The sequence below is a fragment of the Corythoichthys intestinalis genome, chromosome 4, assembly GCF_030265065.1.
Source record: "Corythoichthys intestinalis isolate RoL2023-P3 chromosome 4, ASM3026506v1, whole genome shotgun sequence".
Taxonomy (NCBI): Eukaryota; Metazoa; Chordata; class Actinopteri; order Syngnathiformes; family Syngnathidae; genus Corythoichthys; species Corythoichthys intestinalis.
The window spans coordinates 47,566,904-47,590,075 of record NC_080398.1 but is presented as its reverse complement, the minus strand read 5'-3'; the positions used below and the strand labels follow the sequence as shown (position 1 = coordinate 47,590,075).

The 23,172-nt window shown below is 38.6% G+C and overlaps 1 protein-coding gene across 2 annotated transcripts in view; it reads left to right on the top strand.

Moving 5' to 3' along the window:
- mtbp (MDM2 binding protein) overlaps positions 1-23,172 on the top strand; it is a 74,248-nt gene that overhangs the window by 28,083 nt on the left and 22,993 nt on the right. For both annotated transcript variants that reach the window (XM_057834592.1, XM_057834591.1), the window contains 5 exons: positions 582-675; positions 1,483-1,641; positions 1,943-2,038; positions 2,156-2,419; positions 13,846-13,994. In XM_057834592.1, the coding sequence (XP_057690575.1) occupies positions 582-675; positions 1,483-1,641; positions 1,943-2,038; positions 2,156-2,419; positions 13,846-13,994 (762 nt within the window). The remainder of the gene's footprint in view (positions 1-581; positions 676-1,482; positions 1,642-1,942; positions 2,039-2,155; positions 2,420-13,845; positions 13,995-23,172) is intronic.

Here is a 23,172-nt window from a genome sequence, read left to right as displayed (position 1 = left end):
AGCGTGACAATGAGTGAGAGGGTCATGCAGCGCATGCATTAATTAACGTGGCATTTTTTTTTTAAAAATTAATTGCCGCCGTTATCGGGATAAATTTGATAACCCTACCTTAAGCCTAAACTAAATACTCTGGATGAGTATAACATATTATGTCCGTGACGATAAATACAATTAGAAAACGATTTAATTAAAATATGTATATGTATTAAAAAAGGCATGGCCAATATTTTTTTGCTGATTCCGATACTTTGAAAATGACGTGATCGGACCCGATCGATCGATCTCTACTTATTATTACATTTTTTTTTTTCAACCTTCAACTTTTACTAGACCCCAACTAATGGTTATGGGTACAGTTCAATAACATTAACTTAAAAGTGATAGGAAACTAAAAGAAAATGCAATTTAAGCTGTGAACTTTGTTTTATCATGTACCTCTATTTGTAGATGCGCAGAATGTGCTGTAGTGAAGCAGCATACCAACAATGTCTAAATTATAGCCTTATAGTTAGGGGTTAGCAAGTTCTGAAATTCATGTTTTAACCTCTTGTTAAAAGTGCATCATATTTCCTTTCTAATAGTATTGAAAACAATGACAGCTGCACCATCTATTTGGCCCGAGAGGAACGTCCTCCACAACATTGAGAACTTGCAGAAAAGGCGACAGAGGAGAAGGTAATGCATATTGTGTGCATGCTGTCTCAGCATTGTGGACTACCAGTACTCAACATATACACAGTCTGGAGAGCTGCAGACAACACTTTATCATGTGGCTCCCAGAAGAAAGAATCTTTTTGTAAAATTAAATAGGAAGAACAAAGAATTTCATTTTTCTGATGTGTAACAGTAGAGAAAAGAAGTAAATAAAACCTGGTATTGCCAGGAAGTGGCCATTAGTGCCCTTTTTCTCAATGTGGTTAAAAGTACCATTAACACATGCACCTGGCACCTGTGCTGAAGTCCTATTAGTGTGTATTTGCATGAGTATAATTCTTATCACAAAATGCTGCGCTTGTAAGCATTGTCATTTTTTTGTGTGTTTAAACATTTTTGCTAATCTCTGTGGTCTAAGAAATATTCCATTCGGCATACCTAAAGACCTTGAACACCTTTCCCATGAAAATTATCTATAGTATACGCACAGTGTTGTTGTTCCCTTTAAACATTGTATTGATGCTTGTTCATGTATAAGTAACAACTACAGTGGGGAGAACAAGTATTTGATACACTGTCAATTGGCAGTGTATCAAATACTTATTCTCCACACTGTATATACTGTAGTATTTGGTCCGAAAACATTGTCCTGGTGATAAATACCAAAAGTGTGTAACAAACGTCTAACACATACTTTGAAGTATTAATTTACCATACATCTTTGCAATCTGCATATTGGGCATGCCTTTATCACCTGAAGATATTTTCCGGTATATTGTGCTGCCCTATCAATTAGCATGCAATATACTATTTTGTATTGTGCCCTAGACTTGGCCTGTTAGGTCCTGGCTCAAGTGACAACCTGCTAGGTCCAAAAGACTGTCAGAAGAGTTCCACTTCTTTACTGGACGCCAAAGAACTTTTAAAACACTTCACACTTGATGGCAAGCCGACCAGTGAGCTGTATCTTCTGCCCCCTATTAGAGGGTAAGACAAGCAATTTGATTAAGGCCATTTTACATCTTTTTCAGAAAAGGCTGAATGACATCTGTGTTAAGAGGAAGGGGAAAACATGGTTTAAAAAATATTATTCCTTTTTATTGGGAGAAAGAAAAAAGGCACACAATCTTTCTGTGATTCATCGCTTAGACGAAGATTTTATTTTTGATCATTACTCTGCCTCCATAAAATTTATGTGACCTTCGTTGGCGTACCATTTGGAGAGAAACATGTTCTGTGTCTGACAGACCACCTTATTCTACTCATTCTCTGTGCTGTTTTTCTTCAGTCATAACGTATTCCAGTTGTCACCAGACCTATCTCCCCGGAGACTTAGTGAGATGTCCTTCAAAAAGGCCACAGCCTCCCATTACCACGGCATAGAGTAAGCGTCTAAAAACCTCAACCTATGTGAGGTGGTGGTGATTGAATTCTTATCATTGTACTTTTTTATTATTATTATTTTTTTAAGTCTGCTGGCTTCTTTTCCTTGTTTATATAGATTCTGTCTGGATACCCAGCATTCCTTGGATCGGGACCAAGCTTTTGTACGACTCCAGTCTCGTCTCATTCGCTACGAGACCCAAACCACCTGCTCCAAGGAACCCTGTGTCCTCCCGTTTGTGAACAGCCCTGCCCCCTCTCCCGCAGTGATGTCAGAACCAGGAAGTGTACCTGATGGAGAGACCCTGCAAAATGCTGATGTCGCCCGACTCAAACGCAGGTCTTGGGACACAGATGTTGTTGGAGGTTACCCTTGCAAGAGGTAGGCGCAGATTTGTGTATGAGTTGGTGGAATCAATTTAGTGCACCGGTTAATACAGCATGGCTTACATACGTTTTTTTTCCCCTTCATACTTAAGGCTAGGGTTGGGCATCATTTGAATTTGAATTTCGAATCCGGTTCCAAACGATTTTGGATTCCAATTCTTTTAATAGTCAGGGTCATAAAATTGCATCGTGTGTATTAATTTCTTAACTTCTCGATTATTTTTTTAAAGTATATGAACTTTAGATTAACTTGCTATGAATTTCTCACAGGGCTATTTTAACTTGTACTAGTAAATATCAGTCTTTGTGCACTTTCACAAAGATGTTTATTTTTTCAAAAGCTCACGGAGAAAACATTTATACTTATTCTTTTATCTATGTTTTAGAGTGTCTTATGATGCATGCATTTTTACTAAAGATACACGATAATATCGGTCACCGATAATTATTGGCCGATAATGGCAATTATGACGTCACACAGGTAATAAAGAAATTCAACCGATAATGCAATCCGATAATTATATACTTGATTTAGCCTCCAAATGTGCGCAACCGAAGAATTCAGCACGCCGCCTCCTCAACCCCTCCCCTCTCTGAAGCCCCTGAGAGAGGAGGGGTTGGGGAGGCGGAGTTACACGACAAGAAGCAGTTGTACGTTATGGCGGCTGTTACTAAAAAAACGAGGCTCTCGCCATCTGCGAAACATGCACCGCAGAAGTTCCATGAGTCAGAAAGAAAGCGTCCTCATTCGAAACCACTAACCCAGCAGCCATCTAAAACGGCATCACAAAGATTTTTGGAACGAATACGAGGCTGCTGCTAGCGGTTTCTCGAGCGTTCCCCCACTGCGTGCGAGCAGAGCCAGGCCCCGAATACGCCGCCGCGAACTGGCCGGGGCGGGCGGATTATCCGGTACGAACGTAGCTGCCGCCGCCGAGACAAGTCACAATTTTTTTTAACCGAAATGACCCGAGAGCCAAAGCCCTGGATAAAAAAAAATAATGCATTTTATACGACCACCATTCTTCATGAAAAACATGCCAATCACATCATTTTCACCACAGACATTTGGACAAGTGATGTCCAGTAAGCAAGCTTATCATGACGGCACAGTGGTTAGATGATAATTTAAACATGCAGAAAACGAAGTCAGCCAGTCAATAATGCATTCAGTATGTAAAATGACGAGCGGTCAGATGACTTTGTAACGCTGCCTTTATTTTCCGCTCAACAAAACTCAGGCACAAAACAACACGCACGGGGATGCGAGCTCCAACTCCGCCCAAATAGTACTGCCGTGTATCAGTTTAGCTGCTGTAAAGCAAATGTCGTGAATGCCGCAAATGTAAACAAAGCGCTGCAGAATGGGAACATGACATCTCGCTCTTTTGAGTTAATCATTTTCACAGTGTGCAACAAAGCATATAACATTAGCAATCACTTTTCAAATTATTTAACTTATTTGTCTGCTCAATCACAGTCACAGTAGATAATCAAAACTTATTGGCACTTATTAACACTTATCAATTTAAATATGCACATTCCTGTTGTAATGAAATAACAATAATAATCTGTAGCCACAAATATTATTCAAAATCTTTTCTTCCAAGTTTTTTTTTATTTTTATTTATTTTATTTTTTTTTAGGATTAAGTATAATAATGTATTGCCTAAAATAAGACTGTTAAGATTATTTTCAGCTAGCTATTTTTCTTCCAAGAAATCTGAGAGAAATACACTTGAAGCGCTGGCAAATAACTTCAATTGTTTCCAATAGGATTTACACTTAAAACTGACTAGTTTTAAGGAGGTGTGTTTTGCAGTGTAGTAATGTTATATGTTAGGAATGGCTTACTTTTAAAGGCATTTTTGTGCAACTTAGGTATTTGCTCTGTAAGTAATTGTTGCCAAAAGTTTACCATTACACAATGTCAGACAATCTGTCATTATTTAGATGTTGGAACTGACTACTTGTTCATATTTTATGTTGAGAAAAAGAGCAATAAATTATATTTTTGCACGGTATTATTTTCTTTTGTGTATACTTTAAAATTTTACATAAATCTTTTAATAGAATTATCGGCTTGACATTATCGGTTATCGGTTGGAATGAGGAGTAAATTATCAGTTATCAGTATCGGTTGAAAAATGTATTATCGTGCATCACTAATTTTTACATGTTATTGAGCTTCCACTAATGGGCTAACCTGGTGCAGAATATCAAACAAAAAAAACCAACTTGTAAACCCCAGTCCAGATTAGCAGTAGGTACATTATAAAATCAGAAAGTTTTTATTGAGGAAAATGATCATATCTGCCTTCTCAGGCAGTAAGCGTGAGCGTTCTGGACAGATTGTGTCTCCTGCAGTGGGGAACACACGTTCACTGGGTGTAGATGAAGCTTGAACGCATAACAGCTGGTGCTCACCGCAGATTAGACAAATAAATGTCATGTATTACTAGTGAAGCACGTAAAAAAAAAAACAACTAATGATGCACGTTGATACGACGGAGTATTAGGGCCAAATTAATAAATTTTAAAAAAGGACTATGAGATTAGTTGCGTACTATTGTTACGAGAAAGCCGCATCTATTACGTAGGGGTAAGGTAGCTGTGAGCCACTATGCACTTTACATACATGTACCTTAGCTAGGAGCTACGGTGAAGCATTAGTATAAATTCTTCTATTGAAAATAATTTGATGATCTTTCGATACTGCTGATTTTAACGGTGGCGGCAACGCGCTACGTAATGTTCGTAGTTGCTTACATACTGTAGCTATATTAGTCTGACGTAATAATACGACTTATTCTTGTACTATTCCACCCACCCAAACTCTTTCATGGTTAAATTCACTAGTTGGCAATAATGTAACGAGCTGGTTTGCCAAGGGAAAATACAGTAGAAGAAAACAAAGGTAGAGGTGGGCAAATTATGGAGCTGGTTCATAATTAGGGTAGGGGAAAAGTTGACAGCGCTTGCGAACAATGGTGAAAAGGACAATAAGTGACTACTTTCTTTCCAACAAATCTACCGGCACAAAGGAGGCCAACAAGGGGAATAAGTCTGACTCAGTGGCTTGACACACGGAAGGTGATGAGCGATGGCGAAATTTAAAAGTCATCGCCGTTGAGCTGAAAGCCAACACACGGGGCGCGATACGACTGTGGCGGCAAGCGACAGAGGCACGCACTGCCCTCTGCCTGTGCGTGATCGCTCGTCTCTGATTAGCTATGAATTTGGAGGGCATTTTAAAATTTCCGGTCTTTTCTGAGCGCCAACAACTTCCCATACTGCTGCTTTTTTATTTTTGTCCCGGGAATCATGCCGAGAGGTATCATAAAGTCAGTGGTTGCACACTGCTAAAATGATACGCTCCTCCATGTTGATAAAGTGTAGCATGCGGATGTCAATTTCGGGGTAGGCCAGTTTGCTCACATGTGATTTGTCGATCAATAAATCTTTTGCTGATTGGTTGTAGTGCTAGGTGGCAGCGACAGAAATAGAACAAAATTCCTACCTATAGGTTTATTGCTGCTTCGCTACTGTGCAGACGTCTCTCTGCTTTGCTCCTGTTTCTCAAGCTTCAATCATCTTTTTAATCATTTTTAATCACCTCGAAATTACTCAGTAAGTCTTGGAATTATCTTTTAATCATGTTTATATTCAAACAAAGGCTTTTTTAGCATTTTTGAGCCTTTTAAAGTGCTTTTTTGTCGTTACTGGAACACAAGTCTGCCTTATCGGAGCTGAGGAATTCGGCTAACGAAAGCTAAGTAGCAGCAACATGCCTCCCCTGTCAATGGATGATTACCACAAACTGCTCCAGAAGGTAACAGTACTGGAAACAAAAATCTACCGGCTTGAAGTGAATATGGAGGTAAACGGACAGCTCGGGAATGAAACCACTCTGCCGATCTCCCAAAACAGCGAGTGGGAGCGGACCCACAGAATGCAAACAAACACCATCGAGACTCAACGGGAGCCTGGCAGAACCCAGCACTGGCAGATTTACGATGAAAAGGAATGGCCACCTCTGCAGAAGAATGCGTCATCTACTCCGGCACCAGAAAGAATATTATCACAGATCAAGGCAACAACAAAGCAAAGTGCCTCAAGCTGCTGGAATTCTACGGGAAAATAGATTTACGCCACTCTCCGAGACTCCTGACCCAGGGAAAGTTGGAACACCCAGCTCGAAACAGAGGTACGATGCTAATGCATGTGCTAGCAGGCTACAGAGAAAGCGACCCAATGGGCCCCGCACTCTGATAGTGGGCGACTTTGCTGTGAATGGGATGAAACACTTTTGTAGCAACAATACCAGAGTATGTTGTTTTAACAAAGCTACGGTTTCTGTTATCTCAGAGAATATCCTGAGCATTGCTGCTCAGCATCCAACAGCCACTACTCTGATAATACACACAGGAGCCCTCGATATTGCGAAGCAAAAATCAGAGCTTTTAAAGCAAGACTTCACTGAACTGATGAAGTCGGAACTTTAAATACTGAGGTGTTTTTCAGTGGACCCATACCCGCGGCCAGGCTGGGGGATGAAAGTTTCAGCAGAGTGATGATGCTTAACAAATGGCTCAAAGCAACATGCGCTGGACAATCGATGTACTTCATTGACAATTTCAACATATTTTCAGGGCGCAGGCATCTCTTTAAGAACGATGGCCTTCACCTAAATAAGTTAGGAGTGCGGTTACTAAGCAGCAGCATGTTTTATCTCTTGAGGCACAGACAGTCTGCTTATCTCGAGGAAAGGAGGCAAGCTGTCCCAAAACATCGGATAAACATGGTGGCTGGGATGAGTGCTGAATCAGACAGTGTGCACGCAGGATCAATCTCTCCTCCAAAAATGGAGCCGATAGTCGCTGAAGGGGAAGTGACTAAGCCAGCCCTGCCAGGCTGTGACCAACCCTCCTCTGCTGAGGCTCCACTGCCTCAACGGGAGGAGACCCTGGTAGCAGGTGATCGACCCCCTTCAGACGAGACTCAAGAAGTGGCTCCATCAGCTCAACAGGAGGAGAACGACCCGACCGTGCAATCCTCTGCTGTCGAGGCCCCATCCAGCCCCAAATCCTCGCACTCCAAGACGCCACCACGCCGCCGACTCCAGGCTAAGGCCCCATGCAGCCCCAAATCCTCACACTCCAAGACGCCACCACGCCGCCGACTCCAGGATAAGGCCCCATCCAGCCCCAAATCCCCACACTCCAAGACGCCACCACGCTGCCGACTCCAGGATAAGGCCCCATCCAGCACCAAATCCTCACACTCCAAGACGCCACCACTCCGCCGACTCAGTCAGGCTAAGGCCTCATCAAGGCCTAAATCCCCACAGTCCCGGAAGCCACCCCGCCGACGACTTAGTTTGGATGGAATAATGAGTCAACCTGATTGGGACTCCATGGATCTAGATAGCAAGGTTAACCAGTCTCTTGATCTCCTCAAGTTCATGTCTTCGCTTCCACCCTGTACCTGCCACACCCGACAGGTGCCAGGGGAAGATGGCAACAAACCAACCAGCCTCCCTTGGAATTCTCTCGGGGCAAAGCCAAAGCACTACAACTCTGGAACTACACGGTATTATCCTTCTATGGAGGAAGCCATGTTTGCGACACCAATATGATGTGCACCGGGTCCAGGCTGTGACAACATTACAAAGACTGTTCTGTCCCAGCAAAAGCCGGGGCCTTATGGAGTACAGTATGTATTAGGCCTGAACGATATTGGAAAAAACTATTGTTGCGATTTTTTTTAGGTTTGCAATATATTGCGATATTATATTGCGATATTAAAAAAAAAAAAAGATCTATCTTTTTTAAAGAAATTTTCAATAAATGACTTGAATAGCTGTTTGGAAATACTTTACATAACACACCGTGACCACAGTGTATTCATATAATACCGTTTAATTTGTGAATGATGAAGATTTCTGTATGAAGGTATCCAGGAAGTCATGTCTGCACAAAATAGATCATTTATTGAATACAATATTTTACACTTCAACAGCAGCAAATACATTAAATGATAAATAAAAGAGCAGGTGCATTAGTCCCCTAAGTTTTTGACAAAATATAACAATAAATAAAAACTTCTGTAAAATAACAACAAAGTTGTCAACATATTTGAACAAAAATATTAAATATGACAAATAAAAGAGTTGTTCACAAACTATAACAATAAATAAAAACCTCAGTAAAACAACAAAGTTGTCAACATATTTGAACAAAAATATTAAATATGACAAAAGAGTTCACAAACTATAACAATACATAAAAACCTCAGTTAAACAACAAAGTTGTCAACATATTTGAACTTAAATATTAAATCTGACTAATAAAAGTGCAAGTGCATTAGTCCCCTGAGTTGTTTACACAAAATATAACAATATAAAACTGCAAAACGGCAACAAAGTTGTAAAAATATTTCAACAAAAATATTAAGTATCAAAACTTTATGTGCAGCTGTACTATAGTTATTTGAAAAATACGGTTTACAATAAATTTAAATATAAAAGAAATAAACTCAATTGAACTTGTAAATAATTGAACTGAATAACTGCAAATAACTGTGATGAATAACAGAACCATTTTAACTCCCAAATTTCCTGCCTTCCTGATAGCTGTCACATGAATAGAAAGAAAAGACATTCCTTCAGCTGTGTTATGTATTTGTCTGCATATCGTCCACCTTCCTTGCTCAGCAATTCTCAACTGGGTCTCATAGGTTTTTGGCCAAGACTATTAGTTTATCCACTATAGCAGGCTTGAGACAAGAACGTTGGCATTTAACAATGTTCCCACCTGTGCTAAAAAGCCTCTGATGGGGAGCTCGTAGCAGGAATGCATAGATACCTGCGTTTTAAATGGTCCCACATGTTTGACAGATTACTTCTTGTTGAGGCAACCATGGCGAGGCACTGTCGACAGGGCTGTTTTTTGTCCCTTATAGTCTTGTTCTTGCCAAAATACTTCCAAAACTCCTTTTGGATACAGTCTTCCTTGCTCCTCCAACGTGTTGATTGCTTGCTTTCACTTTGAGAACGGGCCCTCCTCCCTCCGCTCTGCTGTTCGGCCCCTCCTCCCTCCACTCCGCTGTTGCAGGGGGAGGGGGAGGAGCCGATGACTTGCTGGAGAGAAAGAGAAACTGTGCGCTTTTTTCCCCTCTCCTTCCTCAAAACAAACGTTTGTGGATTAAAAAAAATGAAATTAAAAAACTATCGCACGTCCTTGCGATGGGACTATTGCACATGCGCACATCGCGATGGCGATGTTTAAACGATATATCGTTCAGGCCTAGTATGTATGCTCAAAAATCCCAGTGGTGATAAACAACAAAAAAAGGGCTAGACTGGTGAGAAATAAAAAACGTTCAATCAACTCTGCTAACCTGTTAAGCATAGTATGTCATTCCCAAAACTCACCAGTGAATCCAGTCTGGCATCTCCAATTGGCTCTGCTAAATATTACATCTTTAGCTGGCAAATCTTTCTTAATTAATGATTTTATCAGCAAACATAACCTTGACATGTTGTTCCTAACAGAAACTTGGTTAGATCAAGATAAGAGTTCGACAGTTCTGATTGAGGCAACCCCCACAAACTTCAATTTCTTTAGTGCGCCAAGAACCCAAAAGAAAGGAGGTGGGGTTGCCAGTCTGATCAGGGACAATTTTCAATGCACGAATATTTCATGTGGTCAGTTTGATTCCTTTGAGTATATTGTCATTCAGCTAAAAAGCCCTTGCAGAGCGGCCTTGGTAACAATTTACAGACCACCGAAGTATAACACAATGTTCTTTGATGAGTTTACCAAAATACTGTCTTCCGTCTGCATGGACTTTGATTGTGTTGCTTTAGTGGGTGACTTTAACATTCATGTTGATAATCCTGAAGAAGGATGTGCTAGACAGCTTTTAAATATTTTGGATACATTTGGTTTATCTCAGCATGTCACAGTTCCAACACATAACAGAGGGCACATACTGGACTTAATAATATCCAAAGGTCTTAACATCTCTGAGGTCACAGTGAATGGTGTTGCTCTGTCTGATCACTACTGCATCATGTTTAAAATGACCACCCCTGTCCATCCTCTGAAAAGGGAAACAGGTGATTAGGAAGCGTTACATAAGTGATAACACATGTGCGTTATTCACACAGGCCTATGCCTCATCATTAACCCCTACAATAGCTCCAGTGGAAGAACTTGTAAATAGTTTCAGTTCCAGGGTGATGACTGTAATGGACACTATTGCCCCGATTAAGACAAAAACTTTGTCAAGAAAGAAGAGGTCACCCCGGAGAAATGCCATACTAGCTATAAAACAAAAGCAAGTTTGTAGACGAGCAGAACGCAGATGGCGAAAATAGAAACTCCTAGTTTTTTATGATATCTACAAAGAGAGTCTTCGCAAATACAACCAGGAACTGAAAAATGCTAGACAATCATATTTTTCAGAGATCCTTAGTAGAAACACCAACAATACTCGCACACTATTTTCTGTTGTTGACAAACTGACAAACCCACAAGCATCAATACCTCAGGAATTGGCATCTGAGGTGTCCTGTAATAATTTCACAGCATTCTTTACACACAAAGTACTAAAGATTAGACAGACTGTGTGCAACTCCGGATTAACAAATGTTACACTAAATGCCTCCCAAAATGTCCCCCACGTCAATCTTAGACAGTTTAGCCTCTTGGACTATGCCACTTTAACAGAAATTGTGTCGAAATTAAAGCCCACAACATGCTGCCTTGACATCCTTCCTTCAAACTTTTTCAAACTGTTATTCATTGCATAGCCCCAGACATACTTCAGATTATAAATACTTCCCTCCAAACAGGAGAGTTTCCTCAGACTTTAAAAACTGCAGTAATAAAACCTCTCCTAAAAAAAACTAATCTGGATGCCTCAACCATTAGTAATTACAGGCCAATATCAAATCTGACATTCCTGGGGAAAATTATCGAAAGGGTTGTGTTTGAACAGATCCAGACTTTTATGATCCAAAACAATCTTTTTAACTAATTTCAGTCTGGATTTCGGCCACAACACAGCACCGAGACCGTGCTTATCAAAGTCCTAAATGATATTCGTCGGAATACCGATGCAGGCAAATCATCTGTTCTGCTACTATTGGATCTCAGCGCCGCATTTGACACGGTTGATCACAACATACTACTCAGCAGATTGGAACAGTGGATAGGGCTTACTGACACTATTCTTCAGTGGTTCACATTCTATTTACATGATAGGGATTTCTTTGTGTCAGTTGGAAACTATCAGTCTATCACATCTATATGCTTCCGTTAGCTCAGATAATGGAACAGTATGACATCTCCTATCACGCCTATGCAGATGACACACAACTGTACATTTCTGTGTCCCCACATGATTATAGTCCCTTAGTCTCCCTGAGTAAATGCATTTATCAAATCAATGAATGGATGTGCCAGAATATTCCAGTTAAATGTGGAGAAGACAGAGGTGATCATTTTTGGGCCAAAAAAGGAAAGGTCAAAGATAAGCAGCCAACTTAGCACAATGTCACTTACAGCTACAAATCAAGTCAGAAACCTTGGCGTAATTATTGACTCAGACCTAAAATTTGATAGCCATCTAAAGTCTGTCACTAAATCCGCTTATTACCACCTAAAAAATATAACCAGAATTAAGGGGCTTCTGACTCAACAAGACATGGAAAAACTTATGCATGCATTCATTTTCAGCAGATTGGACTACTGCAACGGTATATTTACAGGTCTTGATAAAAAATCAGTCAGGAAGCTGCAGCTAGTACAGAATGTTGCAGCCAGAGTCCTCACAAATACAAGGAAGCTGGATCACATTACACCGGTTTTGAAATCGCTACACTGGCTTCCAGTGAGTCAAAGGATAGACTATAAAATACTACTGCTCGTCTACAAAACACTTAATGGCCTTGGACCAAAATACATGCTTGACTTGTTAGATTCCTATGAGACATCTAGACCCCTAAGGTCGTCTGGAACGGGTCTTCTGCATGTTCCAAGAACAAGAACCAAGCAGGGTGAGGCAGCATTTAGTTATTATGCTCCTCACCTCTGGAACAAGTTACCCGAACGTCTGAAGTATGCTCAAACTGTTAGCTCCTTTAAATCAGGGCTAAAAACGCTTTTGTTTAGCACTGCATATCCATAACTGTCTATATATTTCAATCTACCTGCCTTTTATTCCTCTTGTGCTTATCTCTATTGCTGATTTCAATGATTATTAGTAGTAGTAGTTTTTGCTTTATTTTTATTTTTGTTTTATTTTTATTTATTTATTTTTAATCTGTGATTAAATGCAATCTTTTGTCTTGGTTTTTACGTTGTGTTGATTTAGATGTGATTTTTATGGTCTTCATGTGATTTAAAGCACTTTGAATTGCCTTGTGTTGAATTGTGCTAGATAAATAAATTTGCCTTGCCTTGCCTTGCCTACCTTAACCTAATTTCTAAGCAGTATAATGGTTGATGTCAAAACTGATATAGAAAAATATAGGTTCATATGTTTGCAGTTTCATGGATTTATTATGAATTCATCGCTTAAAAAGTGAAAATTTTTATGAAAAGGAAAACTTTGCATGTCGATTTACAGTGTGCGCCGCTTAATATTGTGCTTGCACCCCTTAAATTTTAAGTAAAGGGGCCACTGTGTAAAAAAAAAAAAAAAAAAGTTGAGCCCTGCACCTGTTTATGAGGCGCATTCATGCATCAATGTACTGTATTTATTATTTGATCTTTTAACAATTTATTTATTGTTTTATTTGATTCATTTATTCATTTTTTATTTATTTTATGGATTTAATGAATGATGAATGTGTGTCTTGAACACTTTACTGGAGCAGTATAATAAAGTTACGCTCCAACAAAAAAGTTTGGAGGTCATTAAGCACAACCAAAATTCATACTTACATAGGCACGTAGGATTATAAGGCTCACTGTTAAGTTTTGGGAAAGAAATAGGATTTTAAGTAGGGCTGTCCCGATCGCATATTTTTGCGCCCGAGTCAGTCACCTGTTTTGAGAATCTGCCAATACGGAGTCTCGATCTGATACCGTAAAAAAAAAAAAAAAAGTCTTGAACAAAAGTTTCAAACATGCTATATTACTGTACTGTTTACAGTACTTCTTCTTTCCGCTTTTTCCGGGAGTGTTGCGGAGGATAAAACGTATATATTTTTGTTTCTTTTTTTCAATACAAATATATATCTATGTAGTTCGTATTTTAATAGAAAACCCGATCCTTTTCACCCAATTTCGATCTTCTGAAAGATGGCGCAATTTCCGATCACATGAGGGTATCGGGGACATCCCTGATTTTAAGTATGCCTTCTAGTTTGAAAAATACAGTATTGAGTCTTAATCTTTTTTAATACAGGCAGGCCAAGTCAGAGAGCAGTGACTTCGTTTGTCCTCAGAGCAACAGCAGTAATGGGACACCTGAGGCCATCAAGTCACTACGGCAACGACACAGCACATCCCAATCCGTCTCTTCCAGTACCTCTTCTGCTCATAGGAAATCATCTGGTAAAAACGAATCAACATGATCTAACCAAGCTTTGTATCAATGTATATATACAGTGTGTAATATTCATATATACGAGCAGTTCAGAAAATGTATGATTGAATGAATGAATGAAATGTAACAACAAAGTGAGCCGTTGAACGTTATACAGTAGAAGTTGAAATGAATTATCTTATGATAAAGTAGATTTATTTGCCTATTTAACCAATACAGTGGTAGCCTGATTTAATGGTTCAATCCACCTTCTGGGAAAAATGCCCAACCTCTTTAGTCATTTTACTAACATATGCAGTCATTATTCCTCCCATTAAAAGCCATTTTGTCCATCACTGCTCTATGCTATCCAAATTGGCGGCCCTGTGAGCTGAATGAAAAGGTTAAGATTTAATCTGTTTATCTATTATGCCATGAATAAATACTATGTAATCAGAATAAATCCAAAAGATTGCTGATCAAGTAAAAAATTGTTTAGTTTCCCTTTGAGGGTACAGAAAGATTATATTAAAGTGTTGACGGCATCCTGGCAACCTTCACAGATCAGGCTCCAAAAAGTTTCCTTTTACTACACTTATTTAATGACCTGCCTAGAAAGGTCTGTCTCAGTTTGCAAGATGGAGGCGCGTCTGGAAATTAGGGTGTCACTGGTAATACGTCACTGGCACGTGGATTATTGCTAACCCTGTTCATAATCCTAACTTCAACCATGCCCCCGTCAACAAGTCGTCTAGTGGAAACTATTGGAAGCAAACTAGTTGTGCAATGATTTTTAAGCACAATAACTTGGCGAAAAGTGTAAATTAAACTACAAAAGTCAATAGGTATCTGCACTCCATGTTTAGTGTATGATACTCTACATCAACAATACAAAAGTTACATTTACATAATTTACATCATCACCTTGCTTTTAAGTCAAATCCATTGTTGCACAACCTTTCTTATACAGAAAAACTTTTTTTCGGTTGGCCAGCCACATATGCACAGCCTCCTTCACCTGTTGGTCGGTGGCGAAACGCCTGCCACTTAGACTCTTTGGAACTGTTTAATCCACTGGTAAACACTACGCCAAGGTAAAAAATTGCCCCTGTATTGTACAGTAAGGCGTCTATTAAGCCTGAACGATATATCGTTTAAACATCGCTATCGCGATGTGCGCGTGGCGCGATAGTCCCATCGCAAGGACATGCGAGTTTTTTTTTTTTTTTTAATCCACATACGCCTTGCTTTCTGCTCTGCGCACAACCTCACACCCTCCCTCTCCCAGCTTTTTGAACCTCATAGTCACTGCAACACTTGCTTATTAAAGTTAACGATGCTGGTTGTCTTTGATCTTGCCAAAGAAGCGAACATCACAGAGCCGCAAGTGTCAATCATTGTTTAACTTGTTAAACAGTTTCTGCAAGGAAGCCGCTTTGGAATGAATGTGTGTGTGTGTGTGTGTGTGTGTGTGTGTGTGTGTGTGTGTGTGTGTGTGTGTGTGTGTGTGTGTGCGTTTGTTTTCATGACAAATCAGGACAATTTTATGATAACACACCTTCACTCTCAGGACCTGTGGAAAAATAAGGACATTTTTCGGGTCCTCATTTTTCCACGCCGTCTACGACACCGGGAGGCCTCCCAGAATGCTCCCACACAAAAAAAAACGCATGTCCTAAAATGTCATAATTTTGGGAAATTCAGTGTGAAAGTGTGTTTAACAATCGACTCACTTTTTATTTTAACACCTAGTGGCCATCTTCTGTACTTTAACACACTTTTCACACACTTTCAGTGACGTCACTGCACAGGTCCTCATATTTCACTTTTTTTTGACTCACAAACACATTACAACAGGTGAGGCGGGATTAAGATAGGCCTGCAGTCACACCATAGTAAATTCTCTGAAAAAGACACAACCAGATTCTAGTTTTGAGTGACAATACATCTAGTAGGGTAAGATAGTTATTAGGCTAACCAAGCCTACATCCACCTCAGGAGTAAAAGCTTCTTTATGCAGTGTTCTTCAATATTACACGCACAGCAGCTGACACTAGGTTGGCTAATTAGCCAGCTAGCCTGCTAAATTGAGGCCAAATAACATGCTCTGGAGTTTGGACTCAAACTGTGGAATGTCTGCCCAATAAATGGTAAGTCATTGCTTTACTTGTATCAGAAGTAACAGAGAGTAGAAGTTGGTGTTAAAAGTAACTGTTTTTTCAACAATGCCCACCCGTGCTAGCTGGAAATAATTAGATAGCTACAGTATGTGCTAGCTAGCTCACCATACAAATGTCTCATAGACCTGCTGTGTTTAAGCTGCAATGTCATTTAACTGGTCACCAAAATTTATTGCAGGAAAAAGATGTATTGGAATTAACAGTAGATAATACTATATATTTACCAGAAAATATCAGCTATAATATATATTAACTAATATATATCCTAGCTGATATTTTCCAACATAAATACCGCTAATGCATATGTATATCAATTACTCATTACGTGTAGTGGAAGTAAAATACTTTGGTAATTGAAGTATGGCAGTTGTTTGATTTGTTGGTACTTCATTAGGTTAATACTTTATGTAATGTTTTGCTGTTAACAGATTGAAACATGTTCCCTTGTCTTTTGGCCTTCGCACCAAATTTATTGAAATCTGTAATTTTTTATAAATGTTTGTAGATATTTCCATGGTGATGAGCATGATGAAAAGAAGAGCCAGGCTCAGTCCTGAATCTGAGGCTACTCAGTTTATTTTATCTGGAGTTGACAGGCCTTGCTTAAAAGTCCAGTGGATCAATGACTATAAAGGTATGTACTGAAATACATAAAGTATTGTTCCTGTGGTTATTGCATGGAGATCACTTATAAGTATCTTTTATGAGGTATTATTTACTAAATTAGGTGATCGAATTGGAAAATTGTGAATTTTTTTATCATTAAAAAACTATTTTTCACTTATATGTACATATTCATGATTATAATAATAATTTTAATCAAACATACCGCATAAGCATTTATCCAAATTAAATATCTAAAACAATGTCATCATTAATGAAATCACATTCACAAAAAAACAAAGGAAGGAAATAAGTTGATAACATCTGGATGACTGACTGACTGGCATTGTCACTAATCCATTTATTTGAAAACGTATTATTGGGGCTGGAAAAGTCACAAATTACAGTATCAACAGGATACATTGACAAAATTCCAGCCATTCCAGCCGTTGCTCTTCATGAATTTTGGGGATAAAATAACATGCATTTGAAATGTATAAAATGCGTATCAAATTATCTGTGCCCATAAAAAAGTGTTTGGGTAATATTGCTTAATTGATTAATTGACCAAACAATAGTCAGTTAAGAAGCATACTTGAGGAGGAAAAAAGAGGCAGTCTTTAACATAAATTTAAAAACTTATAATTTTTATAATTACAGTGGGGCAAATAAGTGTTTAGTCAACCACTAATTGTGCAAGTTCTCCCACTTGAAAATATTAGAGAGGCCTGTAATTGTCAACATGGGTAACCCTCAACCATGAGAGACAGAATGTGTGGGGGAAAACCCCCCAGAAAATCACATTGTTTGATTTTTAAATAATTTATTTGCAAATCATGGTGGAAAATAAGTATTTGGTCAATACCAAAAGTTCATCTCAATACTTTGTTATGTACCCTTTGTTGGCAATAACGGAGGCCAAACCTTTTCTGTAACTCTTCACAAGCTTTTCACACACTGTTGCTGGTATTTTGGCCCATTCCTCCATGCAGATCTCCTCTAGAGCAGTGATGTTTTGGGGCTGTCGTTGGGCTACACGGACTTTCAACATCATCAAAAATTTTTCTATGGGGTTGATATCTGGAGACTGGCTAGGCCACTCCAGGAACTTGAAATGCTTCTTACACAGCCACTCCTTTGTTCCCCTGGCTGTGTGTTTTGGGATCATTGATCACAGATCAGTCGTCCTGGTCCCTTTGCACAAAAACAGCCCCAAAGCATGATGTTTCCACCCACATGCTTCACAGTGGGTATGGTGTTCTTCGGATGCAAATCAGTGTTCTTTGTCCTCCAAACACGACAACCTGTGTTTCTACCAAAAAATTCTATTTGGTTTCATCTGACCATAACACATTCTCCTAGTCCTCTTCTGGATCATCCAAATGCTCTCTAGCGAACCGCAGACGGCCCTGGACATGTACATTCTTCAGCAGGGGGACACGTCTGGCAGTGCAGGATTTGAGTCCCTGGTAGCGCATTGTGTTACTGATAGTAGCCTTTGTTACTGTGGTTCCAGCTCTCTGTAGGTCATTCTCTAGGTCCCCCCAGGTGGTTCTGGGATTTTTGCTCACCGTTCTTGTTATCATTTTGACGTCACGGGGTGAGATCTTGCATGGAGCCCCAGATCGAGGGAGATTATCAGTGGTCTTGTATGTTTTAATAATTGCTCCCATAGTTGATTTCTTTACAGGTTAGTTTAACCTATTGCAGATTCAGTCTTCCCAGCCTGGTGCAGGATTACCATTTTGTCTCTGGTGTCCTTCGACAGCTCTTTGGTCTTGGCCATAGTGGAGTTTGGAGTGTGACTGACTGAAGTTGTGGACAGGTGTATTTTGTAACGATAATGAGTTAAAACCCCCGCGACCCGACCCCGGAGCAAGCGGAAGATGGATGGATGGATGGATGGATGGATGGATGGATGGATGGATGGATGGATGGATGAGTTAAAACAGGTGCCTTTAATACAGGTAACGAGTGGAGCCTCGTTAGACCTCGTTAGAAGAAGTTAGACCTCTTTGACAGCCAGAAATCTTGCTTGTTTGTAAGTGACCAAATACTTTAAAAATCAAACAATGTCATTTTCTGTTTTTTTTTTCCACATTGTCTTTCATGGTTTCATTGTCTTTCATGGTTTCAAGTTTCAAGTTTAAGTTTCAACTTAATTTAGGTTGTTTTACATTACACTAATAAGGATTTTTTTTCCTATTAGGACGTGGTGTATTTACCAATGAACTAATTGAAAAGGGATCCTTTGTGTTGGAGTACCGTGGGGAGTTAATCTCACAGTATGAACGGGAGAAGAGGCAGAAAAAGTACACAGAAAAACAAAATTCTTTCCTCTTTGATTTTGAATGGAATGGTAGCACGTGGTGGTAAGTAAAGGACTTTATAAATATAAATTTGTTCTTAACATTAAGGTTTAAATAGATAAAACATTTGCGATGTGTTCAATTTCAGCATTGATGCCTCACGTGAAGATGACTCAATGGGCCGATTGGCGAATGATGCTAATAAAGGCCCAAACTGCAGAATGAAAAAGTTGACCATAAAGGGTAAACCACATCTTTGCTTGTTTGCTCTTGAAAACATCCAAGCAGGGGATGAAATAACCTACGACTATGGAGAATGTCAGTGGCCATGGCGAGCAATGGTAAGGAAATACTGCTAATCAATTATAGACAATGAAACTGATTAATTGTTAGACTATTTAAAAAAAAAAAAAAAAAAAAAACATCTCTCGCTCTGTTTTGGCGATCCGATTTTAAAAGTACATCCTTGATAAAGATAAGTTCACATACATGGATTTTACAGGTGTACAGTTATATGTTTTTAATGTCTGGCATGAGCCCAGATCCTTCAGTAAACGAAACAAGAATCAACAATAATTTAAGAGTTAATCAGATGCTTTCTAACTGAATATTTCTGATACTGTATTGTGACAGATACCGAGTGTTAAGACCCTTACTCAGCCTTCTGGAGACCAAGAACAGAGTCAGATATATGCATCATTTCATCAGGTGATTACTTTTGCCCAGTTCACATGTGTGTTTTTTGGCAGCTTTGTCTGAAACAAAACAACGAAGAAAAAAAACCACACACAAGAAAAAAAAAACAATGAGAAGTTAAGAAAATGAAATAGAGTTAATTTCCATCACCTTGCTCTCTTTTCATTTTAGCAAGAACAATTTGCGTGTTTGATATCTTATTGTAAAACTAATGGATGTCCGTATAACCCAAACTATTCTGTGAATAATTTTCCCAAACACAAGTGTGAACATCACATAATAGAATAGTCAGGTGCTATGGTACTAAACTATTCTGATACTGTTTTGTTGTTTTATTGCAGACACAAAATCAACCAATACAAAACGAAGAAGTGAGTCTGAGATCATCTGCATCATACCAAAAGGTAATTACATTTGATCCGTTCACATTTGCGTGGTGGTATAGAGCTTTGTTTCACAACTAAAGACTATAAAGACAAGAGGAAGCTGGACACACGTTAGCACCCGTCGTCCTCTACTCATATTGTTTAAGCCGGAAGGACTTGAGAGTGTTTTAGAAGTCTTCAGTCTTCATTGTCTGAACATCCAACTTTTTTTATCCAAACAGTGTGTGCTACCATGCCAATGTGTTAATGGTTATTAGGGCAGTATTGCATAAACAATTTCTATAGTCTACCATAATGACTTTAGATCCTTCAGTACATGATGTTCACTATCATATTTACTTAGAACTTTATAACTGAGTCTAGCACCATAGTATAGATGTTATCTGACACTGTATTTTTGGTTATTATAGCTACCAAGTGTTGAGATCCTGACTCAACCAAGTGAAAATAACGAAGCGAGCCAGAATGAATTCCAACAGGTGATTACATTTGATCAAGTCACAATTGTGTGTTGGTTTACAGCTTTGTTTGACATCAAAACAATATTTAGACATCAGGAAAATTGATTTTAATTATTACCCTTCGTCATGTCCTGATTTTGTTTTAGTGTGGAAAAACTTTAGTGTGTTCCAGGAAAAATCTCTTGTCTGAACCAAATCAATGTCCTTATATTGTCTCATCCATGAACGAGTGTGTGTTACTATGTCCCTATTTTGTTGGTACAGCGTAAACAGTTTCTATAATCTAGCATAATGACCTCAGATCCTTTTGTAAACCATGTTCACTCTATCATATTTACTTATTACTTTATAACTGAGTCTAGCACCATAGTATAAATGTTATTTGACACTGTGTTTTTGTTTATTATAGCTACCATGTGTTGAGATCCTTACTCAACCAAGTGAAAATGAAGAAGCGAGCCATAGAGCATTCCAACAGGTGATTATATTTGATCAATTCACAATTGTGTGTTGGTTTACAGCTTTGTTTGACATCAAAACAAGATTTAGACGTCAGGAAAATGGATTCTAATTATTACCCTTCGTCACGTCCTGATATTGTTTTAGTGTGAAAAGCTTTAGTGTGTTTCAGGAAAAATCCCTTGTCTGAACCAAATCGATGTCCTTATATTGTCTCATCCAAGAACGAGTGTGTGTTACCATGTCCCTATTTTGTTGGTACAGCGTAAACAGTTTCTATAATCTAGCATAATGACCTCAGATCCTTTTGTAAACCATGTTCACTCTATGATATTTACTTATTACTTTATAACTGAGTCTAGTACCATAGTATAAATGTTATTTGACACTGTGTTTTTGTTTATTTTAGCTACCATGTGTTGAGATCCTTACTCAACCAAGTGAAAATGAAGAAGCAAGCAAGAGAGAATTCCAACAGGTGATTATATTTGATCCATTCACAATTGCGTGTTGGTTTACAGCTTTGTTTGACATCAAAACAAGATTTAGACGTCAGGAAAATGGATTCTAATTATTACCCTTCGTCACGTCCTGATATTGTTTTAGTGTGAAAAGCTTTAGTGTGTTTCAGGAAAAATCTCTTGTCTGAACCAAATTGATGTCCTTATATTGTCCTTATATTGTCTCATCCAAGAACGAGTGTGTTACCATTTCCCTATTTTGTTGGTACAGCGTAAACAGTTTCTATAATCTAGCATAATGACCTCAGATCCTTTTGTAAACCATGTTTACTCTATCATATTTACTTATTACTTTATAACTGAGTCTAGCACCATAGTTTAAAATGTTATCTGACACTGTGTTTTTGTTTATTATAGCTACCATGTGTTGAGATCCTGACTCAACCAAGTGAAAATGAAGAAGCCAGCAAGAGAGAATTCCAACAGGTGATTATATTTGATCAATTCACAATTGTGTGTTGGTTTACAGCTTTGTTTGACATCAAAACAAGATTTAGACGTCAGGAAAATGGATTCTAATTATTACCCTTCGTCACGTCCTGATATTGTTTTAGTGTGAAAAGCTTTAGTGTGTTTCAGGAAAAATCTCTTGTCTGAACCAAAATGATGTCATTATATTGTCTCATCCAAGAACGAGTGTGTGTTACCATGTCCCTATTTTGTTGGTACAGTGTAAACAGTTTCTATAATCTAGCCTAATGACCTCAGATCCTTTTGTAAACCATGTTCACTCTATGATATTTACTTATTACTTTATAACTGAGTCTAGTACCATAGTATAAATGTTATTTGACACTGTGTTTTTGTTTATTTTAGCTACCATGTGTTGAGATCCTTACTCAACCAAGTGAAAATGAAGAAGCAAGCAAGAGAGAATTCCAACAGGTGATTATATTTGATCCATTCACAATTGCGTGTTGGTTTACAGCTTTATTTGACATCAAAACAAGATTTAGACGTCAGGAAAATGGATTCTAATTATTACCCTTCGTCACGTCCTGATATTGTTTTAGTGTGAAAAGCTTTAGTGTGTTTCAGGAAAAATCTCTTGTCTGAACCAAATTGATGTCCTTATATTGTCTCATCCAAGAACGAGTGTGTTACCATGTCCCTATTTTGTTGGTACAGCGTAAACAGTTTCTATAATCTAGCATAATGACCTCAGATCCTTTTGTAAACCATGTTTACTCTATCATATTTACTTATTACTTTATAACTGAGTCTAGCACCATAGTTTAAAATGTTATCTGACACTGTGTTTTTGTTTATTATAGCTACCATGTGTTGAGATCCTGACTCAACCAAGTGAAAATGAAGAAGCCAGCAAGAGAGAATTCCAGCAGGTGATTATATTTGATCAATTCACAATTGTGTGTTGGTTTACAGCTTTGTTTGACATCAAAACAAGATTTAGACGTCAGGAAAATGGATTCTAATTATTACCCTTCGTCACGTCCTGATATTGTTTTAGTGTGAAAAGCTTTAGTGTGTTTCAGGAAAAATCTCTTGTCTGAACCAAAATGATGTCATTATATTGTCTCATCCAAGAACGAGTGTGTGTTACCATGTCCCTATTTTGTTGGTACAGCGTA